At 38.1% G+C, this 20,462-nt stretch overlaps 2 protein-coding genes and 2 long non-coding RNA genes across 6 annotated transcripts; 2 read left to right on the forward strand and 2 right to left on the reverse strand.

The window, feature by feature from the left end:
* Window positions 1–3,558: 3,558 nt before the first annotated feature.
* LOC121791416 lies at window positions 3,559–4,017 on the reverse strand. Its single transcript, XR_006048563.1, has 3 exons — window positions 3,988–4,017; window positions 3,797–3,892; window positions 3,559–3,643 (listed from the first exon to the last, which is right to left on the reverse strand). It is a non-coding gene; the product is annotated as an uncharacterized LOC121791416 (long non-coding RNA).
* A 2,926-nt stretch (window positions 4,018–6,943) lies between these two features.
* LOC121791410 (vacuolar protein sorting-associated protein 28 homolog 2-like) lies at window positions 6,944–8,470 on the forward strand. 3 transcript variants are annotated; one of them, XM_042189366.1, is made up of 2 exons: window positions 6,944–7,073; window positions 7,543–8,470. In XM_042189366.1, the coding sequence occupies exon 2, from the start codon at window positions 7,619–7,621 to the stop codon at window positions 8,246–8,248; it is 630 nt and encodes a 209-aa protein (XP_042045300.1). In that variant the 5' UTR covers window positions 6,944–7,073; window positions 7,543–7,618; the 3' UTR covers window positions 8,249–8,470. The 3 variants fall into 3 exon arrangements, 2 of the variants coding, with proteins under 2 accessions (XP_042045300.1, XP_042045301.1); XR_006048561.1 differs by lacking the exon at window positions 6,944–7,073 and having other exon boundaries at window positions 7,116–8,301; window positions 8,417–8,470; XM_042189367.1 differs by lacking the exon at window positions 6,944–7,073 and having other exon boundaries at window positions 7,116–8,296; window positions 8,417–8,470.
* A 3,118-nt stretch (window positions 8,471–11,588) lies between these two features.
* LOC121791413 (tryptophan synthase beta chain 1-like) lies at window positions 11,589–13,549 on the reverse strand. The gene is made up of 5 exons (XM_042189368.1): window positions 13,213–13,549; window positions 12,772–13,128; window positions 12,249–12,682; window positions 12,069–12,163; window positions 11,589–11,988 (listed from the first exon to the last, which is right to left on the reverse strand). The coding sequence occupies exons 1-5, from the start codon at window positions 13,525–13,527 to the stop codon at window positions 11,783–11,785; spliced, it is 1,407 nt and encodes a 468-aa protein (XP_042045302.1). The 5' UTR covers window positions 13,528–13,549; the 3' UTR covers window positions 11,589–11,782.
* A 4,849-nt stretch (window positions 13,550–18,398) lies between these two features.
* LOC121791415 lies at window positions 18,399–19,928 on the forward strand. The gene is made up of 3 exons (XR_006048562.1): window positions 18,399–18,686; window positions 18,768–18,841; window positions 19,860–19,928. It is a non-coding gene; the product is annotated as an uncharacterized LOC121791415 (long non-coding RNA).
* Window positions 19,929–20,462: the final 534 nt, after the last annotated feature.

Genomic DNA, 20,462 nt, shown 5'->3' on the forward strand with positions numbered 1-20,462 from the left:
AAACCGCAAAATAACAGAATTTCTGGATTTGGGCTTCATAATATTTCAAAGATACAGCTAATATCCAGCAAAAAAAACCATCTTTAAATTAAATTTATAAAACTAAAGCCCAGCAGTTTAACTTGGTCCAGAGACTAATTCAAGTTTTCTGAATACTGAGAATTTGCACATGATATGTATTAATGACATCAATATATTTTTTAATGTAGTCAACTATTTCTTAATCACTAAGAGAATGGAGCCTCTTAGATAAGAGTATGGATGTGATTCCAGACTCACATTTATTCATTTTTACTCTCTCCTCTTTTACAAGAGCACAACACCAACATTTATATTCTTCCACAAGAGAATATTCAAGGGTCTCATCATTCTATTATTTAATTTAAACAAAAACATTTCCACAATATAAAAATGCATTAAAAATACCCGAACTACTATTACAAATTACAAAAAAATAAAAATTACATAATTAAAATTCTAAAAATTAAAAATCACACGCTTAAAATCCTAAAAATTAAAAATTACATAATTAAAATCTTACAAATTAAAAATTATATAATTAAATCCTAAAAAATACATTCGTGGAAATTTAAAGAAGATTAGTCCGATGGCGGTATCCCCAACTGTTTTCGGAGAGCTCGTATCATTGCATGATGCGCATCAAATTGCTCGGGAGTCATCCGAGACGCATCGGCTTTAGTGGCTTGATACAAAATGACCTGCAAACTGTTATTGGGGGTGGAGGCGGCACAAAGGGAGCGGGAGCCTGCGGTTCGGCTGGGTCGCGGCGCGCCGACGGCTGGCCATCGGTTGTTTCCTTCCTCGCGGCCGGCGTCGGCTTGCCACCTCGTCCTCGCCGGCGTGGGATAGGGATAACGTCCTCGACCGTTTGCTGGATGAGCTGGAGGAGGATCAAACGTCTCCCTTATACTTCGGATGAAGACGCACCTCCTGCCAAGTGTTGAGATGCTTGAATGGTTTGTAATGCATTGATTGGTAGGTCGACATGGCGGCCGTGATGATGTCGACCTCGCTCGTGCCGCTCCCTGCAGAACCATTCGTGGTTCCATCCGCGAGAGTTGGAGGGGTGATCGCCGGAGCCGGACATTTTTGCAAGCGAGAAAGAGTGAGAATTTAGAGAGAAGTATATTGATGAGAGAATTGTTTGGTGTACTGTGGTGTAATTTTATGTGTTAAAATATGGGTATTTATAGATGAAAATGTGAATTTTGGGGTAAAAATACTGAAAAATAAATTAAAAATGAAAAACGGATATATTTTATTGAAAGTTAGAATATATATATATATATATATATAGGATTTTGATCAAAACAAGTATCCCATTAAATCAAGAAATACAGACCGCATTTAGACCATTGGATTAGGTGAGTTAATCTTATGATTAGAAGATCTTATGGCTTTAATTATTTTTCAAGTATTATTATTTTAATCACTTCAAATACTAAGGGGTTACTAATGTCATTCTCTTCCATCCGACTGTTATTGCAATCCCTATAATCATGCACCTTTCTCTTCCATTAACAAATGTTAGCGTGATTTTGGAGTTAACATTCATCATCTTCAACTCCTGCGTATTTTCCATCTTCTTCAGCCAATCTCCCATTAATATTCCAGTATACTTCTTTTCATGAAGATTTATTATATTCAATCAATTAGTTTTCTGATTAATCAGTGTTGTTAATATCGTTGTACACTCCGTCGGCGTTTCTTTCATCGGTAATTTCTGTTCTTATCATTCTCTCATTTTGTAATTAACTTCCTCAGTCGTTATCATTATTAAACCTGTAAATTCACTTTCTTAATTTCCTCTAATTATGTTTCATGATTTCGTAACTTACATTTGTTGGTTTTTTTCCCATAGATTTCTGTAAATCTGTTAAATTCACTTTCTTAATGGAAACCTTAACGCATACTACTTCGCTTGGTTACAATTAATCATCCTCCGATGATGTTTTAGAGAATATAGGTTATGTTTTTAATTATTTTCGTTACAGTTTTCGTCCTTTCTGCTGGGCTTTGTTGGGAATTGCGATAAATTAAAGAGAAAGAAAAGCGGCGGTCTAGAAGAAATTCTGAAGTTTGATACCATGTATTCTCTTTATTGAAGTAACGTCAGTTTAAGTTTTTTATTGGACTCCATTTTATTTGCATTGTCAGGTTGTTTGAAACTCCCTTCGTTCAGATTTGTATTAGGCATCCTAGTACTCGGTAGTTTTATGTAATGACTCGAATATCGGATTATTATGACCCAATTTACCCATAAGTTGACATGACCCAAATATTCGTTTAGTATGACCCAAAGAATGGATGATGTTTGGGTTATTGTTTGTGTAATCTTCGGCCGTATTAATATTGGGTTTTTTAATATGTCAAAAACACGAGAATAATCATGTATTTTACTTCAGTTTGTTTGATACGAACATTTCAATCAGATTTGTACTCCTCAGTGTTATATAATGACCCTAATGTTTATTTATTATGACACATATTAACCATATGATGCTATGACCCAAATATTCATTTATTATGACTCAATGTATGAATTCTCAGATACTATTATTTTTTTGCCTAATTATGCTCATAATGACTCTTACCTGCATATATTATGACATGAACTGCTAATTTACTTAATCAATTTTTTCTCACAAGTTGCTTAGTTACAGTACAAAAATTCCCGCAACAAATTAATAATTTTATTTTTATCTTTTTTGCTCAAAATGACTCTAACATGTATGAAGTATGACATAGAGTCATCTTATACTGTGTTTTTACTTTTCAGAAGAGATCAAACAACCATCATAATTTACCTTGGTCATAGAGTCAGAAAAATAATTCATATTAAAATCTAATTTGAAGAAACAATAAAATCCAATGTCATTTTAAAGTATCACCCTTTGATAAAAATAAAATGTTTGAAAATCCATACGTTAAATACGCACATAATTATATCAATGAAACATACTTTAAATCCAAAATTTATGACGTGGCCATTACAGAAGCTCTGTAGCTTGCTATCATCTTTTTAACGTCGATCTTCATCTTCTTGTTGTCTGTTGCATAATGTTTGGCTGTCGATGTTTTATTGGAAATGGAGCTGTGATTATTTTCGGTCAACTTCAACACAATAGTTTTTAGCTCTTAAATACTGAAGCACACCCTTATATGTAGTCGATAGTCCACAATTCCAATGGCTTCTCACCCATGTTGACTTCCATCTAAGAAAATAATCACTGTAGTCACTTATGACATAAAAGTGATACAAACATGACCTAATTCATATATTTCACTTATGACATAAAAGTGATACAAACATGACCTAATTCATATATTGTTACTACATAACCCATAAAACTATTCCAATGCTAATCAGTGACCATTACATTTATTTTAGGTGATTCCAGATTGAATGCAACTTATAGAAACAATAATAATTTGTAAACATGACACAAAACTGTTACATATATGACCTAATACATTTCTGGTATATGAAATGAAATTCTAAGAGACATTCTTAGTTTTTTCTGGAAATCTATTACCTTTTAAAGCATTGGATCCATCAATTGTGGGAGCCTTAGTAGATTCCTTTCCAATTTCTGGTGTTGCCATTTCGTTTCCGATTGTGCTGTAGATTAAATGCCAGCAGTTATTAATAAAAATTATTTTTCCAAAAATTTAACTAAACCCACATTTAAGGTCATGTTACCCATTTTCAACAAAAAATATTAAAGTTCAGTTCACATTTCTCCATTACTGAAAAAGACATCTCGGTAAGTACCTTTTTCAGAACCATTCATATTTGCTTAGGCCTCGCCTTTGCCATCAATGATTCCCTCGGAATTGTTCTTCAAAGTTCGCCAACCAGATTGAGCGGCTATTCGAAACACAACCAAGGTTAGAAAATTAGGACAAAATTTAAAAATCCAAACAATTGACACCGAAATGACCCAAATCTAGGCAGCCAAATACCATTTTTCGGAGGTTGGTTTTGTGCTTCTTTCTTGCTCACCTTCATCCTTTCATGAACTTGTGGATAGCGAATAAAAATGCCAGAAATCGTGAATCAATTTTGACCCAAAAAATAAAAATAGAAGTTATTAGAAAGTTTTATTAACCTTTATGGTCCACGATCCCTGCTCCGGCAGAGCGAGTGGTCGTCGGCGCTAAAGAAGCGTCGCTGTTGAGAGATATCGCCGATTTCGCTGAAGCGTGTGAAATAAATTTATAGGGTTTTTTGGTTTAGGAGTGAATGATTTTGTGTTGTTTGCTTTGAAGAAATGATAAACTTTTTCTCTCTCTCACCTTATATCTAGCGTAGGAAATGAAAATGCATTTTGTTGTCAATATTAATAAATCCCATAAAATCCGCCCACTAAAACGGCAGTTGACGGTTCCACTTATTTGTTGTACCGAAAATGCCCTTCTTATGACCGAAATTTCATTTGTCATGACACAAGCGAAATGAATTATAGACTAAATCGTGGCCCTTAATTACTAAATCTGATGGTTGATATTTGGGCTGTATGTTGTTACTTAGAGGGATTTTTTTATAGATTAAAACCCTATATATATATATATATATTAATTTAAATCTGATTTTTATATATTTTTCAAAAAAAAAGAAAAAAGAAAATATCCAACGGCATTGCTATTGGCAAATTAGAGCCCGCCACGTCAACCTGCTCTTCGGTACGGTGGTGCTCGATGCTAAGAGCAGGGCCGTGCCGTCGGCAAGAGCACAACGGCAAGCAGGGTACTCGTCGCACCGTCGGTACGGGCCTGCTCTTAGCATCGAGCACCAATGTGGATGCTTTAAATATATTAGGTTGTCCACGAGCCCAAGACCCGTAATATTTTATACTTTCAATTATACTTGAAGGAACAATTATTTCATGAATCATAATTTTATTCAAGAAAGAAAAAATAAGACCAAACATATTATGCGGTGTATATTAGTGTGTATAAATATGGTTAGATCGGTGATATTTACGGTTTGGACCGGATAGAAAAAGCTAATTAACCACACAATCCACACACTTTAAGAGTGGATCTGGTTGATTTAATCAAAACTGATTCAACATTATTAGTAGGAATTGATAATACATCAAATGATCCAAATAAGAAAAATAATATCAATAATTAGGCCTAGCAAAACGGATAGCGAGAATGGGGTATTTCCCGACCCAATAGCCGATAGTTGACAGGTATCGGGTATTCGCTAGTTGACAAAATCGGAAACGGGGCGGGTATGGGGTAGTGCCTTTTGGTGATTGTCAGATATCGTTTGTACTCGAAAGAGACAATTAATTACAAAATGAGTTGACAAATAAATAGATTAAGGTTTTGTAATTTCAATTTCACCTCACTTTTTAATTTTACACAAATGAGTTGGCAAACCCTATTGTTTCATCCGCATTCACTCATCACCACCGGACGACAACCTCTCTTTGCTCAACGCCAAGCATTGAAGGTCGACCTCTCCCATTGCGCTCACTCGTAGACGGCTCGCTGTCACCGCCTCCCGCTCGACGCCACACCTCACCAACCGCAGCCTATTTGACGACTGACACACAATCAGATTCCAACTACATGTTTTTTTTGACAGATTGAAGATGTTTTTTAATCAATTTTATTGAACTACAATTGGGTGAGGATACCACAAGCATTGGGTGCTGGGATTAATATCCAACATAGGCATCAGGCATACCCGATTTGTTCATGGGAAAAGTATCAAGTGAGATAATGAGGCCATGAGGGCGAAGTTGGGTGTGGGTATCCGCTTGTACCCGTTTTGCCCGGGCTGGCTATAATCAATATTACTCCATCCGTACATCTGTAATAAAGAAGTTTCTTTTTTTGCATGAGATTTTAAAAATTGTGTTAAAAAGTGAGTTAAGTAAAGAGAGAATAAAACAGAAAAAGAAAAATGTAGAGAGATGGAGAGAAATCAAAGTAATAGCAGAGAAATATATTCTTTTGGCCAAAGTAAAAATGGCTCAGCCACAGTGAGACAATCTAAAAAGAATTACTCCATCCGCCTCCGAATAAGAGTCGCTAATTTCCATTTTGGGTTGTCCCCCATTAGGAGTCACTCTTCATTTTTACCATAAATGGTAGTAGGTCTCACATTCCACTAACTCACTCCACTCATATTTTATTATAAAACCAATATAAAAATGTGGGTCCCACATTCCACTAACTTTTTCAACCAACTTTTCTCTACATTTTTTAAAACTCGTGCCCGGTCAAAGAGCGACTCCTATTAGGGGACGGAGGGAGTACAATTTAGCTATAGAGGAACAGATGGAGTACCTTTGTAGATAATGCATTGATTGCAATTTCAACATCTTGCCCATGCTGACTATTAGCATTCACAATAAGGGACGTCAGCACGGACTAGCCATAGGCTAGCGGGAAGGGTGTGGCGGACATTCGCTATTGCGTTTGACTAACGCGACGGACGTCTGGAAGACGGGCGAGCGGTCATTCACGGACAATAGGCGTTAGTCGATTGCTAGCCCATCGCTGGCCGCGTAGGCTATCCGATTTTTAATTTTTTTAAATTTTTTTATTTATATTTTATATTTACAACTCATTGCACTTCATTTTTTTTAATATTTGATAAACACCAACAATTAAAATGAATTAATCATATTTGTCAATTTATTTGCTAGGCTAGGGCGTTGATTAGCCTATTGCTGGGTTGTTGTTTGGTTTGCATATGACTAATATGTGGGAAGTCCATAGTGATATTGTAGGAAGAGTTTTTGGCTAGCCTATTACTTGCGCATGGCTAGTCCGTGGCCCACTGTGGACTAGCGTTTCTCGAGTCTCGACTGACAATTTTGAATCACGATTTTTCGACCGGCAATTTATGAATAGCTATTTTAGTACAACAGCGAAAAACGAAGTAGAAGCAAAAGAAGGAAGACGACTATGAATAATTTATTCTGAAATACTAATGATTAAAACCCACACGCAATCTCAGACTGGCATACAACCTGCCCTCCCATCTGCAACACTCTTCCCATAATTCAAACCGCGTTTCTTTCCCTGTAAGTTCTTTTATCTCTCTCTAGATTTTAATTTGTTGGATTTCTTTCTTTGTTATGGCTCTTCCGGTGTAACCTACGTTCTGAGATGAATTTGATCTGTTTATATTTTAATTAGTCTTGTGGAAGAGTATTATGTCGCTTCTGGGCGATGATTTGTTTTTTCCTCGATCCTAGATGAATCCGGGGCTATGAAGCTCCATCCTTGCGATGAATATAGGGTTTCGGAATTTACTGACCTCTTTAATACTATAGGTTTTGAGTGCACAGTATTTTTTCATTGATCTGATATAAATTGTAACGAATTTTAAATTTGTAGAAACCTGCCCCTGTTTATTCGTTTATTTTTAAGTTGCCACCTGCAAATTGGGGATTTCTTCCTACTGTTTCGAGCGTGTAATTCTATTCTTCTGGGAATAATTGGCATTGTATTGAGGATTAAGAATCTGATGTTTGGTTTTTGAGCTTGCAGTGGTAAAAGTGTGCTTCTTTTTGCGCGTGTCCCGTTCTCTTCTCCAGTCCGATATTGACATACATATCTATACTATATGGAGGTTAAGCTATGGAACGACAAGCGCGAAAGGGAGATGTATGACAATTTCGCTGAGCTCTTTGCGATTATAAAGGCAACCGAGAAGCTTGAGAAAGCTTATGTGCGGGACGTGATATCTCCAGCGGAGTATGAGGTTGAATGCCAAAAGTTGATCGCCCATTTCAAAACGCTGTCTTCCACGTTGAAAGACATTGTGCCTAGCATTGAGAGGTTTCACGATACTTACAAGATGGATTGTCCTGCAGCCATAAACCGCCTCGTGACATCTGGTGTTCCTGCAACCGTTGAGCACAGGGCGGCTGCTGCCACAACACATTCTACATCGGCTGCCATTGTGGCTGAATGCGTGCAGAATTTTATCACTGCTATGGACTCCTTGAAACTAAACATGGTTGCTGTTGATCAGGTCCACCCGCTGTTGTCTGATCTCTCTGCTTCTCTCAATAAGCTTTCTATATTGCCACATAATTTTGAGGGGAAGACAGAGATGCGGGATTGGATTGCCAGGTTATCGAAAATGGGTGCAGCAGATGAGCTTACTGAGCAGCAGGCTCGGCAGCTGCACTTCGACCTGGAATCATCTTACAACTCATTCATGGCGGCACTGCCAACTGCAGGGACATAGTTGTTTTGCTGGACAAGGTTGTACAGAATGGATACACTTGTAGGCAGGGTAATGTAAGCTATTCAGATTTCACCATTTTTTGTGTTAGTTTCATGGAAACGATGTAAGTGCTGTAATTTCTTGAGTGGTCCTAAACCATTTAATGATGTTTGTTTCTTGTGTGACTAGGTATGAAGGTTGTACCTGCTGAAATTGCTTGAATGGTCCTAAACCTTTTGAATTGATGTTGTGTTGTTTGTTTCTGGTAAAGTTGTATTCTATCTTGAAGAAATCTTAGAGCAACCACTACGCGTCCCGCGACTGTCCCGCGTTTCGTTCTGGAGGGACGGAACCGCCACGGGACGCGTTGCAGCGAGGCGTTCCGTCCCCAGCCCGTCTCCATGCCGTCCCGTAGCCCGCGACCACGCGACGCGGGACACGACGTCTCGCCACGCGCCGAGGCGAGCTCCCAGGGCATGCGTGACGCCCACTCGCCGGCCCGCGAGTGGGCGTCGTCATGCTGACACAAAAAAATGAATTTTTTTAAAAAATATTTTTTATTTATAAAAATTGTTTTTTATATTTAAAAACAATTTTTACAAATAAATGAATACAATAAATTCGTATTAACCCATATATATTTGATGGGCTTGCGAATTTATGAAACTCATTCTTGGTTGTCTCTCTTTTATAGAGACATCCTTGAATGTTTTATGTTCCACTTTCAATATGGGACAAACTCATTCTTGGGTGTCTCTCTTTTATAGAGACATTCTTGAATGTTTTATGTTCCACTTTTAATGTGGGACAACTCGTTCTTGGTTGTCTCTCTTTTATAGAGACATCCTTGAATGTTTTATGTTCCACTTTCGATGTGAGACAAACTCATTCTTGATTGTCTCTGTTTTATAGAGACATCCTTGAATATTTTATTTTCCACTTTCGATGTGGGACAAACTCATTCTTGGTTGTTTCTCTTTTATAGAGACATCCTTGAATGTTTTATGTTCCACTTTCGATGTGGGACAAATTCATTCTTGGTTGTTTATCTTTTATAGAGACATCCTTGAATGTTTTATGTTCCATTTTCGATGTGGAACAAATTCATTCTTGGTTGTCTCTGTTTTATTGAGACATCCTTGAATGTTTTATTTTCCACTTTCGATGTGGGACAAACTCATTCTTGGGTGTCTCTCTTTTATAGAGACATCCTTGAATGTTTTATGTTCCACTCTCGATGTGAGACAAACTCATTCTTGGTTGTCTCTATAAAATTGTATTTTAAATTATGTCATTTTTATTTTTTTTAGGATTTTAATTATGTCTTTTTCTATTTTTTTGAATTTCAAGTTGTAATGTTATTTTATTTTTAATGAAGTGTGGTTTTTATGAATTAAATTTGTTGGAGAAAAAAAATAAAAAATGAAATTGAATGAATAGTAATTTAAGGGACGGTTAAGGGATGAAGCATTGCAGGTTCCATCTCTTAGTTAAGGGATGAAGTAAAAAAGTACAGTGGTGGCCCTCAAATAGTAGTTTAAGGGACGGTTAAGGAACGGTATAGAGACATCGTAGTGGATGGCCTTAGTCTGTGACATCGCATGTTCAAAATTTGTACGAACTTTAATCTGTTAGGTGGCAGTTATTTGAAGTGATTTTGGACATGCAATTCTGTGACTAGCATGAGTTTGAAACATAGAGGAGGCATTTCTGCATTTGTTTGTTTGCACATTTCTTTAGAGAATACAAGAAATATTTTGTGTGAAATTGATTTTATCTACGTATGCGTCTTTAAGGTACCCAAGCTATCTGACTTTTGGGATCGTTTGATAGCTATGTCATGTTTCGACTAGTCATGATACAATTCATGATAGTTGTCATAGTTTCAATTAGTTAATTTATACATTTTGGGTGTTTGGCAGATTAAGATAATTGTGAGTTATCTTATTTAAGTGTTTATTTAAGTGTTTAGTGCAATAAGACACAGACAAGAATTAAAATTATGATTTTCAAAATTATCCTTACTTAAGTTCATTTAATTACTAAACTATCCTTATTTTGCCCTAATAATTTCAATCTTGAATTACTACTCTGTCGATTCTATGTGAAAAGTGTTCACTCATGGATTGTGCTTTTGGACGATAAGTAGTTGTAGGTTGACAATGTTGCAGCATATTATTTACATGTTTTTGTTCATTATCCCAAATATTAATTCTGCACTAAAATTTTTAAAAAGTTTGCCTTATAAATTATAAAAACTCTTTACCAAATGCACGCTCTTTAATAAAGAAAAAAACATACGTATAATAAGTACTCCATATGAAATTCTATGTATAAGCATTGATTAGTTTGGACTATTTTTTGTATGTGCATATTTTATCAAAGCGCCAAATTTTGTATGTGCTAATTTTTTGAAGTTTAAATCGTTTGAGGATTGAATAAATTGTAAATTTTTTAATAAAAAAGGACGGTCTTCCAAAAGTAATTTTTTTCAAGTATTATGTAATTATAAGTAGAAGATAATTATGAAATTATATGTATAATATAATATAATGTAAAGAAAGTGAGAACAACAAATTCACCTTAACAAAAACCATAAAATGATGGAGGCGTTTAAGTTTGTTCTAGGTTAGAAAATTTGACGGGTAAAATTGTTCTTGCAAAAATTAACTAGGTATCCCATATATGTAACTAGGGGTGTCAAAATGGATATCGGGAATTGGATACCCAATATCCGAACCAGAAATATCGGGTAATTGGATACCCGATTTTTTGAGTTTCGGGATCAGGTTCGGGTATATGATTTTTGGATTATCGGGTATCGGATAACCCGATACCCGATCGGGTATATCCAAATTACCCGAATTATCCAATTTTTTATATTTTATTTTTTAAATTTAATAAATAATGTATTTATTCTAATATTTAAAAATTAAATAATTAAATGTACTCCCAAAATCCTTCACTCTTAAGTCATATTTTGGGTTAATGTATGAATTGTGATGTTTATTATGGATGAATAAGGGGTGTTATAACTTATGAAGTTTTTATTTCTAAAAATTTGTAGTAGTTTTTTTCTCTAAAATTCGAATTACTTTAAGTTTGTATCAAATTCGAACTACAAGTTTGTATTTTTAAAAGTTTGTAGCTAATTTTCTTAATGAAATAATTAAATTAAATAGAATAAAAATCCAAAATCGGGATTGGATACCCTATTTTTTGGGATTGGATACCCGAGTCGGGTATCAGAGTACCCAAAATCATTTTCGGATCGGGTATTAGATTTTGGAAAATTTGGGATCGGGTACCCGAAATTTTTGGATCGGGTATCCATGGGTACCTGATTTGACAGGCCTATATGTAACATAGCAAAATGGGTGGTTACATATATTATTGAAACATAGGTTTTTCAGTGGGTATCGTGCGGGCCGAATACAAAACACGGGCTATTAAGATTGGTAACATAGCTACCAAACGCACAAATAAGCCCAGATTAATTCTCTTATCTAGCCTAACATAGCTACAGGCCCCAAGTATTTACAAACGGTACATATCCTATAAGAAAGTGGTAAGCTCCCCACCAGATTTTTGCTGTTGATGCTTAAAGACAGTCTCTATATCCTTATCGCCACGGCCGCTGCAGTTAACTACTACCTTGGTGCCACTCGGCAAGGTGGAGCACAGTTTTCCAAGATGTGCGAGTGCGTGCGATGCCTCCAGCGCTGGACATATACCTTCTAATCGGCACAATAATGCATACGCTGCAATACACACAGTTACACAGATGTATCGTCAAACTCTACTTAAAGTTAAAATATATACTGCAAAAATAGGCAATCACCATCAAGAGCTTCTTCATCTGTAGCGGTGTGAATCTCTGCACGTCCGATGTCTCTCAGAAAGCTTAGCTCCGGGCTGACTCCGGGATATTCTAACCTGCACTTACAAAAATCCAATTACTATAAGATTATGCATTCATAAAACCATTCATTTTGATATATTCAAATGAATGATTACTTACCCAACACCAACGGAATGTGGGCCAACAATCTGGCCGTCATCATCTTGCAACAAATAGGTCATGGCCCCATGATACACTCCTATCTCTCCTTTAGCAAGAGTAGCAGAGTGTGTCCCTCCATCTATGTTAGTCCCGGCCGCCTCCACTCCGATCAACCGGACATCCTCGTCCCTCACAAACTCGTGAAACAATCCGAGAGCATTCGAACCACTCCCCACACAAGCCACCAATACATCAGGCTTCCCACCCCACTTCTCCATAGCCTGTTTCCTCGTCTCTTTTCCAATAACCGACTGGAACTCCCGTACCATGGCCGGGCACGGGTGTGGCCCCACCGCCGTCCCGGCTAAGTAGTACTTCCTCTCCAAATCTCCTACCCACTCACGTATCGCCTCCGACGTCGCGTCCTTGAACGAGCCTTTAATAGATTTCACCTGTAATCATATGTATTTACCATAAATATTTGTATATATATATATACATACAAGTGAAGTGCATTATTATAGTACTATTAGATTAGCACCTGCGCTCCAAGAAGCTTCATCAAGCGAACGTTGTGGGACTGCCTCGCCACATCAACGTCTCCCATAATTATGGTACACTCCATATCGAGCTTGGCGCAGGCGGCGGCCGTGGCGACGCCGTGCTGGCCAGCGCCTGTGGCAGCAACGATGCTGCGCCGGCCCATGCGCTTGGCGAGCATGGCCTGAGCAATGGCGTTGTTGATTTTGTGAGCTCCGCCGTGGTTGAGGTCTTCTCTCTTGAGGTAAATCTCAGGGCCTTCTCCGCGGCTGTTCTTGTAATGATCGGTGAGCCTTTGAGCGAAGTATAGTGGCGTTTCGCGGCCAACGTAATCTCTCAGTGCAGTCGCAAGCTCGCCCTATATAATCAACATAGTTTTTTACTAACCAAAAATATGTATAACATGTATCGAACTAGAAAAAAGGTGAGCATATATATGAACCTGAAAGTGGGGATCATTCAGGCAAAAACTGAACTCAGACAGCAGCATGTTGAGACAGGTGATTAGTGTTTCAGGCACAAAGACGCCTCCAAACCTGCCAAATTTGCCTGTCTTAAACAAGGACTCTTCTGTTTCATCTATTAGACGGAGAACATCTGTTTTCCATGTTTGAGTCCACGTATGCTGCGGGCTCATCACTGAGGTTACCTTGAAACCTCTGTGTGATGGCAATCTAAAACCGAGTGTAGTTGAATTATTTGGGTTTAGAGAGGGAAGAGAGATGGCGTGGTGAAGAGAGAGAGCTTGAAGATTCATGGTTTTACTAGTATGAAATGTGTTCAGCTGTAAATTGTTATGGTTCCATGGAAATATGGCTGTTTAATTTATAGAGGATGATTAGCTACAGCTAAAGTGACATATATCTGCATGTGTTGAACTTATCGTTTAAGGCATGTGGTGTAGACGAGTTAGTAACAGCATGAAAAATTAAAACGTGGGAATAGTGAAAAAGGATAACATATCACAGGGTTCGCATAGCCACATACTGCAATCACGATTACTCCCTCCGTCCCACATAATTTGGGACACTTTGACCGGGCACGAGTTTTAAGAAATATAATGAAAAGTGAGTTGAAAAAGTTAGTGGAATGTGGGTCCCACTTTTATATATTAGTTTTATAATTAAATGTGAGTAGGAATGAGTTAGTGGAATGTGAGGTCCACTAACAAAAATGGTAAAAGTGAAATGAGTCAAATTATGTGGGACGACCCAAAATAGAAAACTAGGTTAAATTATGTGGGACGGAGGGAGTATTTTTTAAGAAAGGTTTAATAATTGCATGAAAGGGGCCCCACACCACACACCACACATATTGAACATACCAGAAAAATTATTATCATACTGAATTAATTAAATTAGTCTGATTAATTAGACTGATAGTTAAATCACTAATTTGACTAATTAACATTTCACCGTTAAAATAAAAGGTTAACTTTGAATCAAAACATATTATTTGGGACCAAAAGATTACAAACAACACAAAATTTAGACTTTGGTCAATTAAATTAGGTAGAATTTCTCAATCTTTAAAGCATGTCATAAAACATTCTTAACGTTGTCAACACACGTCCCGTCAGACATAAAGCATGTCACTTTTATCAACTTGTAGCTTAACTATAATTAATTTAATTTATAGTCTATTGCTCATGTTGGAAACGTGTATAAGAGCATCCCCATCGCTGCGAGATGGGGCGGACGGCGTCCGTGCCAACGGCGCGACACACTCGTGTTCGCCTATGTGCTCGCGCCGACGGCACGGCGCTGCTCAATAAAAAGAGCACGTCCGTGCCGCTGAGCAGGTCGACTTGGTAGCCTCCTATTGGCCAACGGCAATGCCGTTGGCTTTTTCTATATTTTTTAAAATTTTAATTTAAAAAATCATTTTTAAATAAAAAAATATTTTCCCACTTCCCAATAAATTATATCCGTTTTCTCTCCACTTTTACTTTTTTTCATTTTTTTTTCTCCCAAAATTCACATTTTTCATCTATAAATACCCCAATTTCCACACAAAAAATTTCACACCACACTATACAATTATCATCTAAATTCTCTCATCAATTCCAATCTTTTCACTCTTGCAAAAAAATGTCCTGCTCCGGCGATCACTCCTCCGACTGCAGCAGATAGAACCACGAATGGTTCAACTTAACACCATTCTCTCATCCAGATACGAAATTCTCGGCCCCTCCTCAAACTCAAGGTTCTCAAATTCCGGGTGGTTATCGGCCTTATCCGGTGGACGAGCAAGATGCCACCGATGGGCGATACAGGTGGATCAGCGGCTCCCAAACTCCGGAGGACAACCCCAGCACTCCTCCTCCTCGTACTCGTAGTGTTCCTACTCATAGTCGTGGCGGTTACGTTCACGTCCGCACTGCGTACACTCTGCCTGAGATGGAGAAGATGTTCACAGCCTATTTCGAAATATCCGAAGATCCGGAAACCGGCACGAACCAAACCGGGGAGAGGTTTTGGTGGCGCGTCTGTCGCCGGTACAATGCCAACCGACTGGAGGGAACCATCGAGCGCAACGAGAGTATGGTGCGCAATGCCATCTTCAGAGCCAACGAAGAAATCCAAAAGTTCCAGGGGTATTACCTCCAGGAACAGCGGTCGGCGGGGAGCGGCATGAGCGAGGCCGACATCATCACGGCCACCATGTCGACCTACCATTCCAAGCATTACAAACCATTCAAGCACCTCGGCGCTTGGCAGCAGGTGCGTAGAAATCCGAAGTATAGGGGGCTTATCATCCTCCTCCAGCTCCTCTAGCAAACGGTATAGGTCGTTATCCCTATCCGACGACGGCTCCGATGAGGTGGCTAGCCAGCTTGCCGGAGCTAACTTGGGTAGCCTCGACGCCGGCACGAGCAGTTCCCAACGCCGACCGCAAGGAAGGAAGAAGGCGACGGCCAACCGCCGTCGCGCCGAGACTCCATCCGTCCCCGCTCACGCTCCCGCTCCCTTTGTGCCACCTCAACCCCCCACCAACTCGCTGTGGACCCTTTTGGCTCAACTCAATTTGGCCGATAGGTCTCGGATGACTCCCGAGCAACTTGATTCACATTTGACAATGATACGGGGTCTCCGAAAAATATTGGGAATAAGGCCAGAGGACTAGTCTTCCACGGGGGTATTTTTAATTATGTAATTTTTAATTTATAGGATTTTAATTATGTAATTTTTATTTTTTAAAATTTTAATTATGTAATTTTTAATTTTTAGGACTTTAATTATGTATTTTTTAATTTTTAGGATTTTAATTATGTACTTTTTTTTATTTTTTTTGTAATTTGCAATAGTATTCCGGGTATTTTTAATGCATTTTAATATTGTGGAAATGTTTTTTTTTTTAAATTGAATAATAGAATGGTGGGACCCTTGAGCATGTCTTTGCGGAAGAGCATGGATGTGGGTGTTGTGCTCTTGGGGAAGAGCAGAGAATAAAAAATGAATAAAAGTGGGTCCGGCCCACTTCCATGCTCTCGCCTAAGAGCATGGATGAGGATGCTCTAAGGTGGCTTTATTTGAAGTGAAAAGTCCATTCTTCCCGGAAATGGACGTAGTTTAATTAATAATTTGAGCATCACATGAATAGCATGGACTAGCAATAGTCTAGCAAAAAACTATTCCTGCCACATCATTATGTCCTTCCCATAGCCTAGCCATTGCCCTAGCAATAGCCTAGCCAATGCCCTAGTCCAATAAATAAATTAACAAATACGATTTACTTCATTTTAATTGTTGGTGTTTATCAAATATTAAAAAATGCAGTGCAATGAGTTGTAAATATAGAGTATAAATAAACAAAATTTAAAAATAAAAATAAAATTCGGCTAGCAGATCGCCCGTCGCACAATAGGCGGCCAGGGATCGGCTAGCCGGTTAGTCCACGTCCGACCTCTCGTCCGCTCCGCACTCATCCTTAACGTTAGCCGATTGCAATAGTGGACAAACCGCCCGCCCTAACCGCTAGGGCGAGCGCTAGTCCATATTGTGGGTGCTCTTAGTAATCAGTATAATTAGTACTCCCTCCGTTCACTCATAGTTGAGGCGAAACTTTGCAGCACAGAGTTTTAGAAATGAATGTTGAGTGTGTTAAATAAATAGATAAAAAAAAGTAAGAAAGAAAAAATATAGAGAGAATAAAGTAAAAAGTGAATAAAGTAAAGAGAATAGAGTAAGAGAAAGTAAAATAAGAAAGAAAAAAGTTAATACATATGGAAATGACTCAACTACAAGGAAACTTTCCGAAATGGAAAAATGACTCAACTACAAGGAAACGGAAGGAGTATTGGATTCCTATGATAATTATATTGGGCTGCCACAACTAAATTATAGATAAACATTTTTCCATAATTGTACTCCGTATTATATAGCTCAGCGGCTAGGGCGGGCGCTAGTCCACTATCATGAATGCTCTTAATAATTTAGTAGTACTATAATTAGTATCAGATTCCAATGATAATTATAGATAAATATTTTTCCATGATTGTACTCCGTATTATATAGCTCAGCCCATCACACCAATTTTAGTGAAAAGGGGTCGTACTTGACACTATGAATCTAAGAATACAAAATCGTAGGAGTGTTTATTTATTTGTTCAGTCGTGGTCTCGTGGAAATGAGAAAATGAGGATTGAACTATTTAAGGCCATTTTTAAATAACAAAGTGAAGAAAATAATAGAATGTTGGAGTATATAATATGATCACTAATTTCAATTTATTCATTAGTTTGATATACTAGTACTATCTTTTAAGAGTTATCATTCCAATTGAAATCATTATTCATATTTCTGAGGAAATAATACTCATTTTTTTCATTTCATTCATAATTCGTCTTATTCTAGGTATCATTAATCACATATGGAGTATAACCTTTCTTTATCATTTCGGATTGTCCACTAAAATTAGACTAACTTGGACAGAGTCCCGCCGTGTTCAAAGAAATGGGCGATATGTCCATGCGTATCACAACTTTTAGGAATGGAGGTGCCGACTCTGGGCCGAGAATATTGAACTCAGCCACCGAAACAATTCGGAAATTTGTGATTTGGCCAAAATGTGTCGCAGATGTGCCTGGATGTGTTTACCTGAGTTGATCCATCCAACAACAACTGCAACTGCAACTGCAACTGCAGCGTCGACTTCGCCAGTTCAATTCCACGTCCTAGAGCAAGGAGCTCTGCTTCTAGAGCCGAAGAACTGATGTAACGCCCCACTTTTCGAACCCTAAGTACATGTATTTAATGCTTTTGATATTGCGCGGTCCGCGAATTAATTATCGAGTAAAATTGTTGAATATGTGACGTGGCTGCTCGAATAACTGGATACGGGGATAAATTAAAGGTTTTCGAAGAATTGATTATTGTTATGAGAGCTAGAAATTATGAAATAAATTTCAATGCGAATTTAAATAATTTCCTTTCCGTGAGGAATATTTATTGGACTCAATTCCATGTTGGATCCGATAAATTAAATAAATAATATGAAAGTCCAGTCCGTGATAAATAAATTGTGTACTGCACAATTTAAAATAAAATACAATGGGCTATGAATTAAACTAAACTAATTAAATAAAACATCTTTGATTCCAATTTTTAATTAAAGAATCTGCGCAGATTTTCCTCCTCCGTGAAAAGATATTCCTCTTCCGTAATCTGCAAATAAAATACCAAAAACCAATATAATTTCAGCTAAATCACGTTTAACAAAAAAAAAGAGGAAGAATTTGAAATTATATTCCCTAATCCCACGTTGAAACCGCTCCCACCTATCCCACAAATCTCTCCAACTTCTCAACCAAATCTTCTTCCTCTAAATTTCTGCTCCTCTATAATAATTGCTGCATCAATTCGTTCCTCCCATCCCTGCAGCAAACAGAGGAAAGTCTTCAAATTCCTACTCAAGGTATTGTTTAAACTCCATCACTGTTACACGTTTTTGGCTTTCTAAACCAACTCGTCAAACTCATTCGATCTTTTCCGGCAGAGACCGAGAACCCAACTCGACGGAGGGGGAAACTACCGTTCATTCGCTCACAATTTGCTCAAAATCCGTTCAAGGTATATGATCTCTTGTTCCTTCAATTTCAGTCACATTCTTTGCATATCGTGTAACCAATGCAACATACAACAACGATAACTAAATCGAACTGATAACTCGAACCAAACCGAGTCAGAGAAACGAACTTTAATTTCACGAAATCAACGTAAGAACTTAACTTGCGGGGTGGTTCGGGTTGGTTTCGGGGCTGCGCGGTGTCGCTTCGGACGCTGCCCGAAGAGTGAGTGACGGTGGACGAATTGGCCGCACCGTGAACCTCCTCCAGGCCAACGGACAGCAGCGACGGCAGCGGCTGGCGAAGCTGGCGAAGGCTGACCGGCGAGACAGCAGGACCGTCGTGACAGCAGCGGCGACGTCGAGCGACGTCGGCGGCGAACCGGCTGACTGACGAACAGCAGCGGCGTCGCGATTTCCGACCCAGCAGCAGCCGCATCGTAATTTCGACGGTGAGTCGGAGGAGGCGTCGAGCATCTGCAATTTTGGGCGAGAGAGAACGAAGAAGAGGGAGAGAGAAGAGAGAGAACCGAGAGTGAGAATGTGAGGATTTGATTTTGGGCCTTTGTGTTTTCAAAAGGGATTTGGGCTTTATAATTAATTTGGAGGATTTAAATAAGTTTGGGCTCCACTTTTTTGGGTTTGGGGCTTTAAAATTTAATTTAAGAGATAAGGTGGAGAATTTGAGTTTTGTAAATAAATCTTTGGGTTTAATTAAGTTAATTTTGGGGATTAGATAATAAATTCACGGAGTAAATAGACGTACGAATAATTTACCCCAAGTATAGAAATAAATAGTTTTGGCGAAGGAAAATTTTCCGTTGATTAATTCATGTGCTTGGGTAATCTTGAGATTTTAATTAGATATCAAGAGGGAAATTACGAGGAGCTAACGGAGGAATTAAGGGTGTAAGCGGCTGCCGAATAATCGAAAATCGAGATAAATAACTTCGCTTAGGACGCATGCATTTTATTGATCTAATTGGAAAGTATGTTGATATATGTATTATTTAAATTCTAAAGGTGAGACTTCGCAAGGGAATCGAGATACCAAAGGGAAGGAAGTGTAGAGAATTAATCAATTGAGGTGGACTTTCTTTTAAATAAGGACAACGTCCTAAATATTTTATCGATGGAAATGAAACTGTATTTATCATGCTATGATTTGATTTTTACGTGCATAATGTGACATTATGCCACTATTATATAAATCAAATTCGGGTCCTTGTAGGGCCGCAAACCCTACTTGGGCTAGTGTACACCTATGGTAGATCGTGTGCTAGCGTACGGGCTAGCCGGTCTAGTGGTTTGGTTTGTGGCCACATTCCAAGTCATGTATTGGCAGATATGGTAAACGTCTATGGGAAATGACTGATCAGTCGATGTTTGAAATGGAAATTATTTTGAGTGCCTCGGGCATTTCTAAAGCTAAACCCCGAGGGTTACTTGTGAATGACATGATAAATTACTCTTTATTGAAAATGTTTTCGGCATGAGCCACTGGGTATTCTTATAGTACTCAGTCATGCATGTGTTTTCCCTATGTGCAAGTTTGTTGAGTTGTGTTTTGATCTGGTGTCTGCCTTTTGTGTGTAACTTTGCATTTTGCCTTACTTTGCATGTGTG

The sequence above is a fragment of the Salvia splendens genome, unplaced genomic scaffold (assembly GCF_004379255.2).
Source record: "Salvia splendens isolate huo1 unplaced genomic scaffold, SspV2 ctg806, whole genome shotgun sequence".
NCBI lineage: Eukaryota > Viridiplantae > Streptophyta > Magnoliopsida > Lamiales > Lamiaceae > Salvia > Salvia splendens.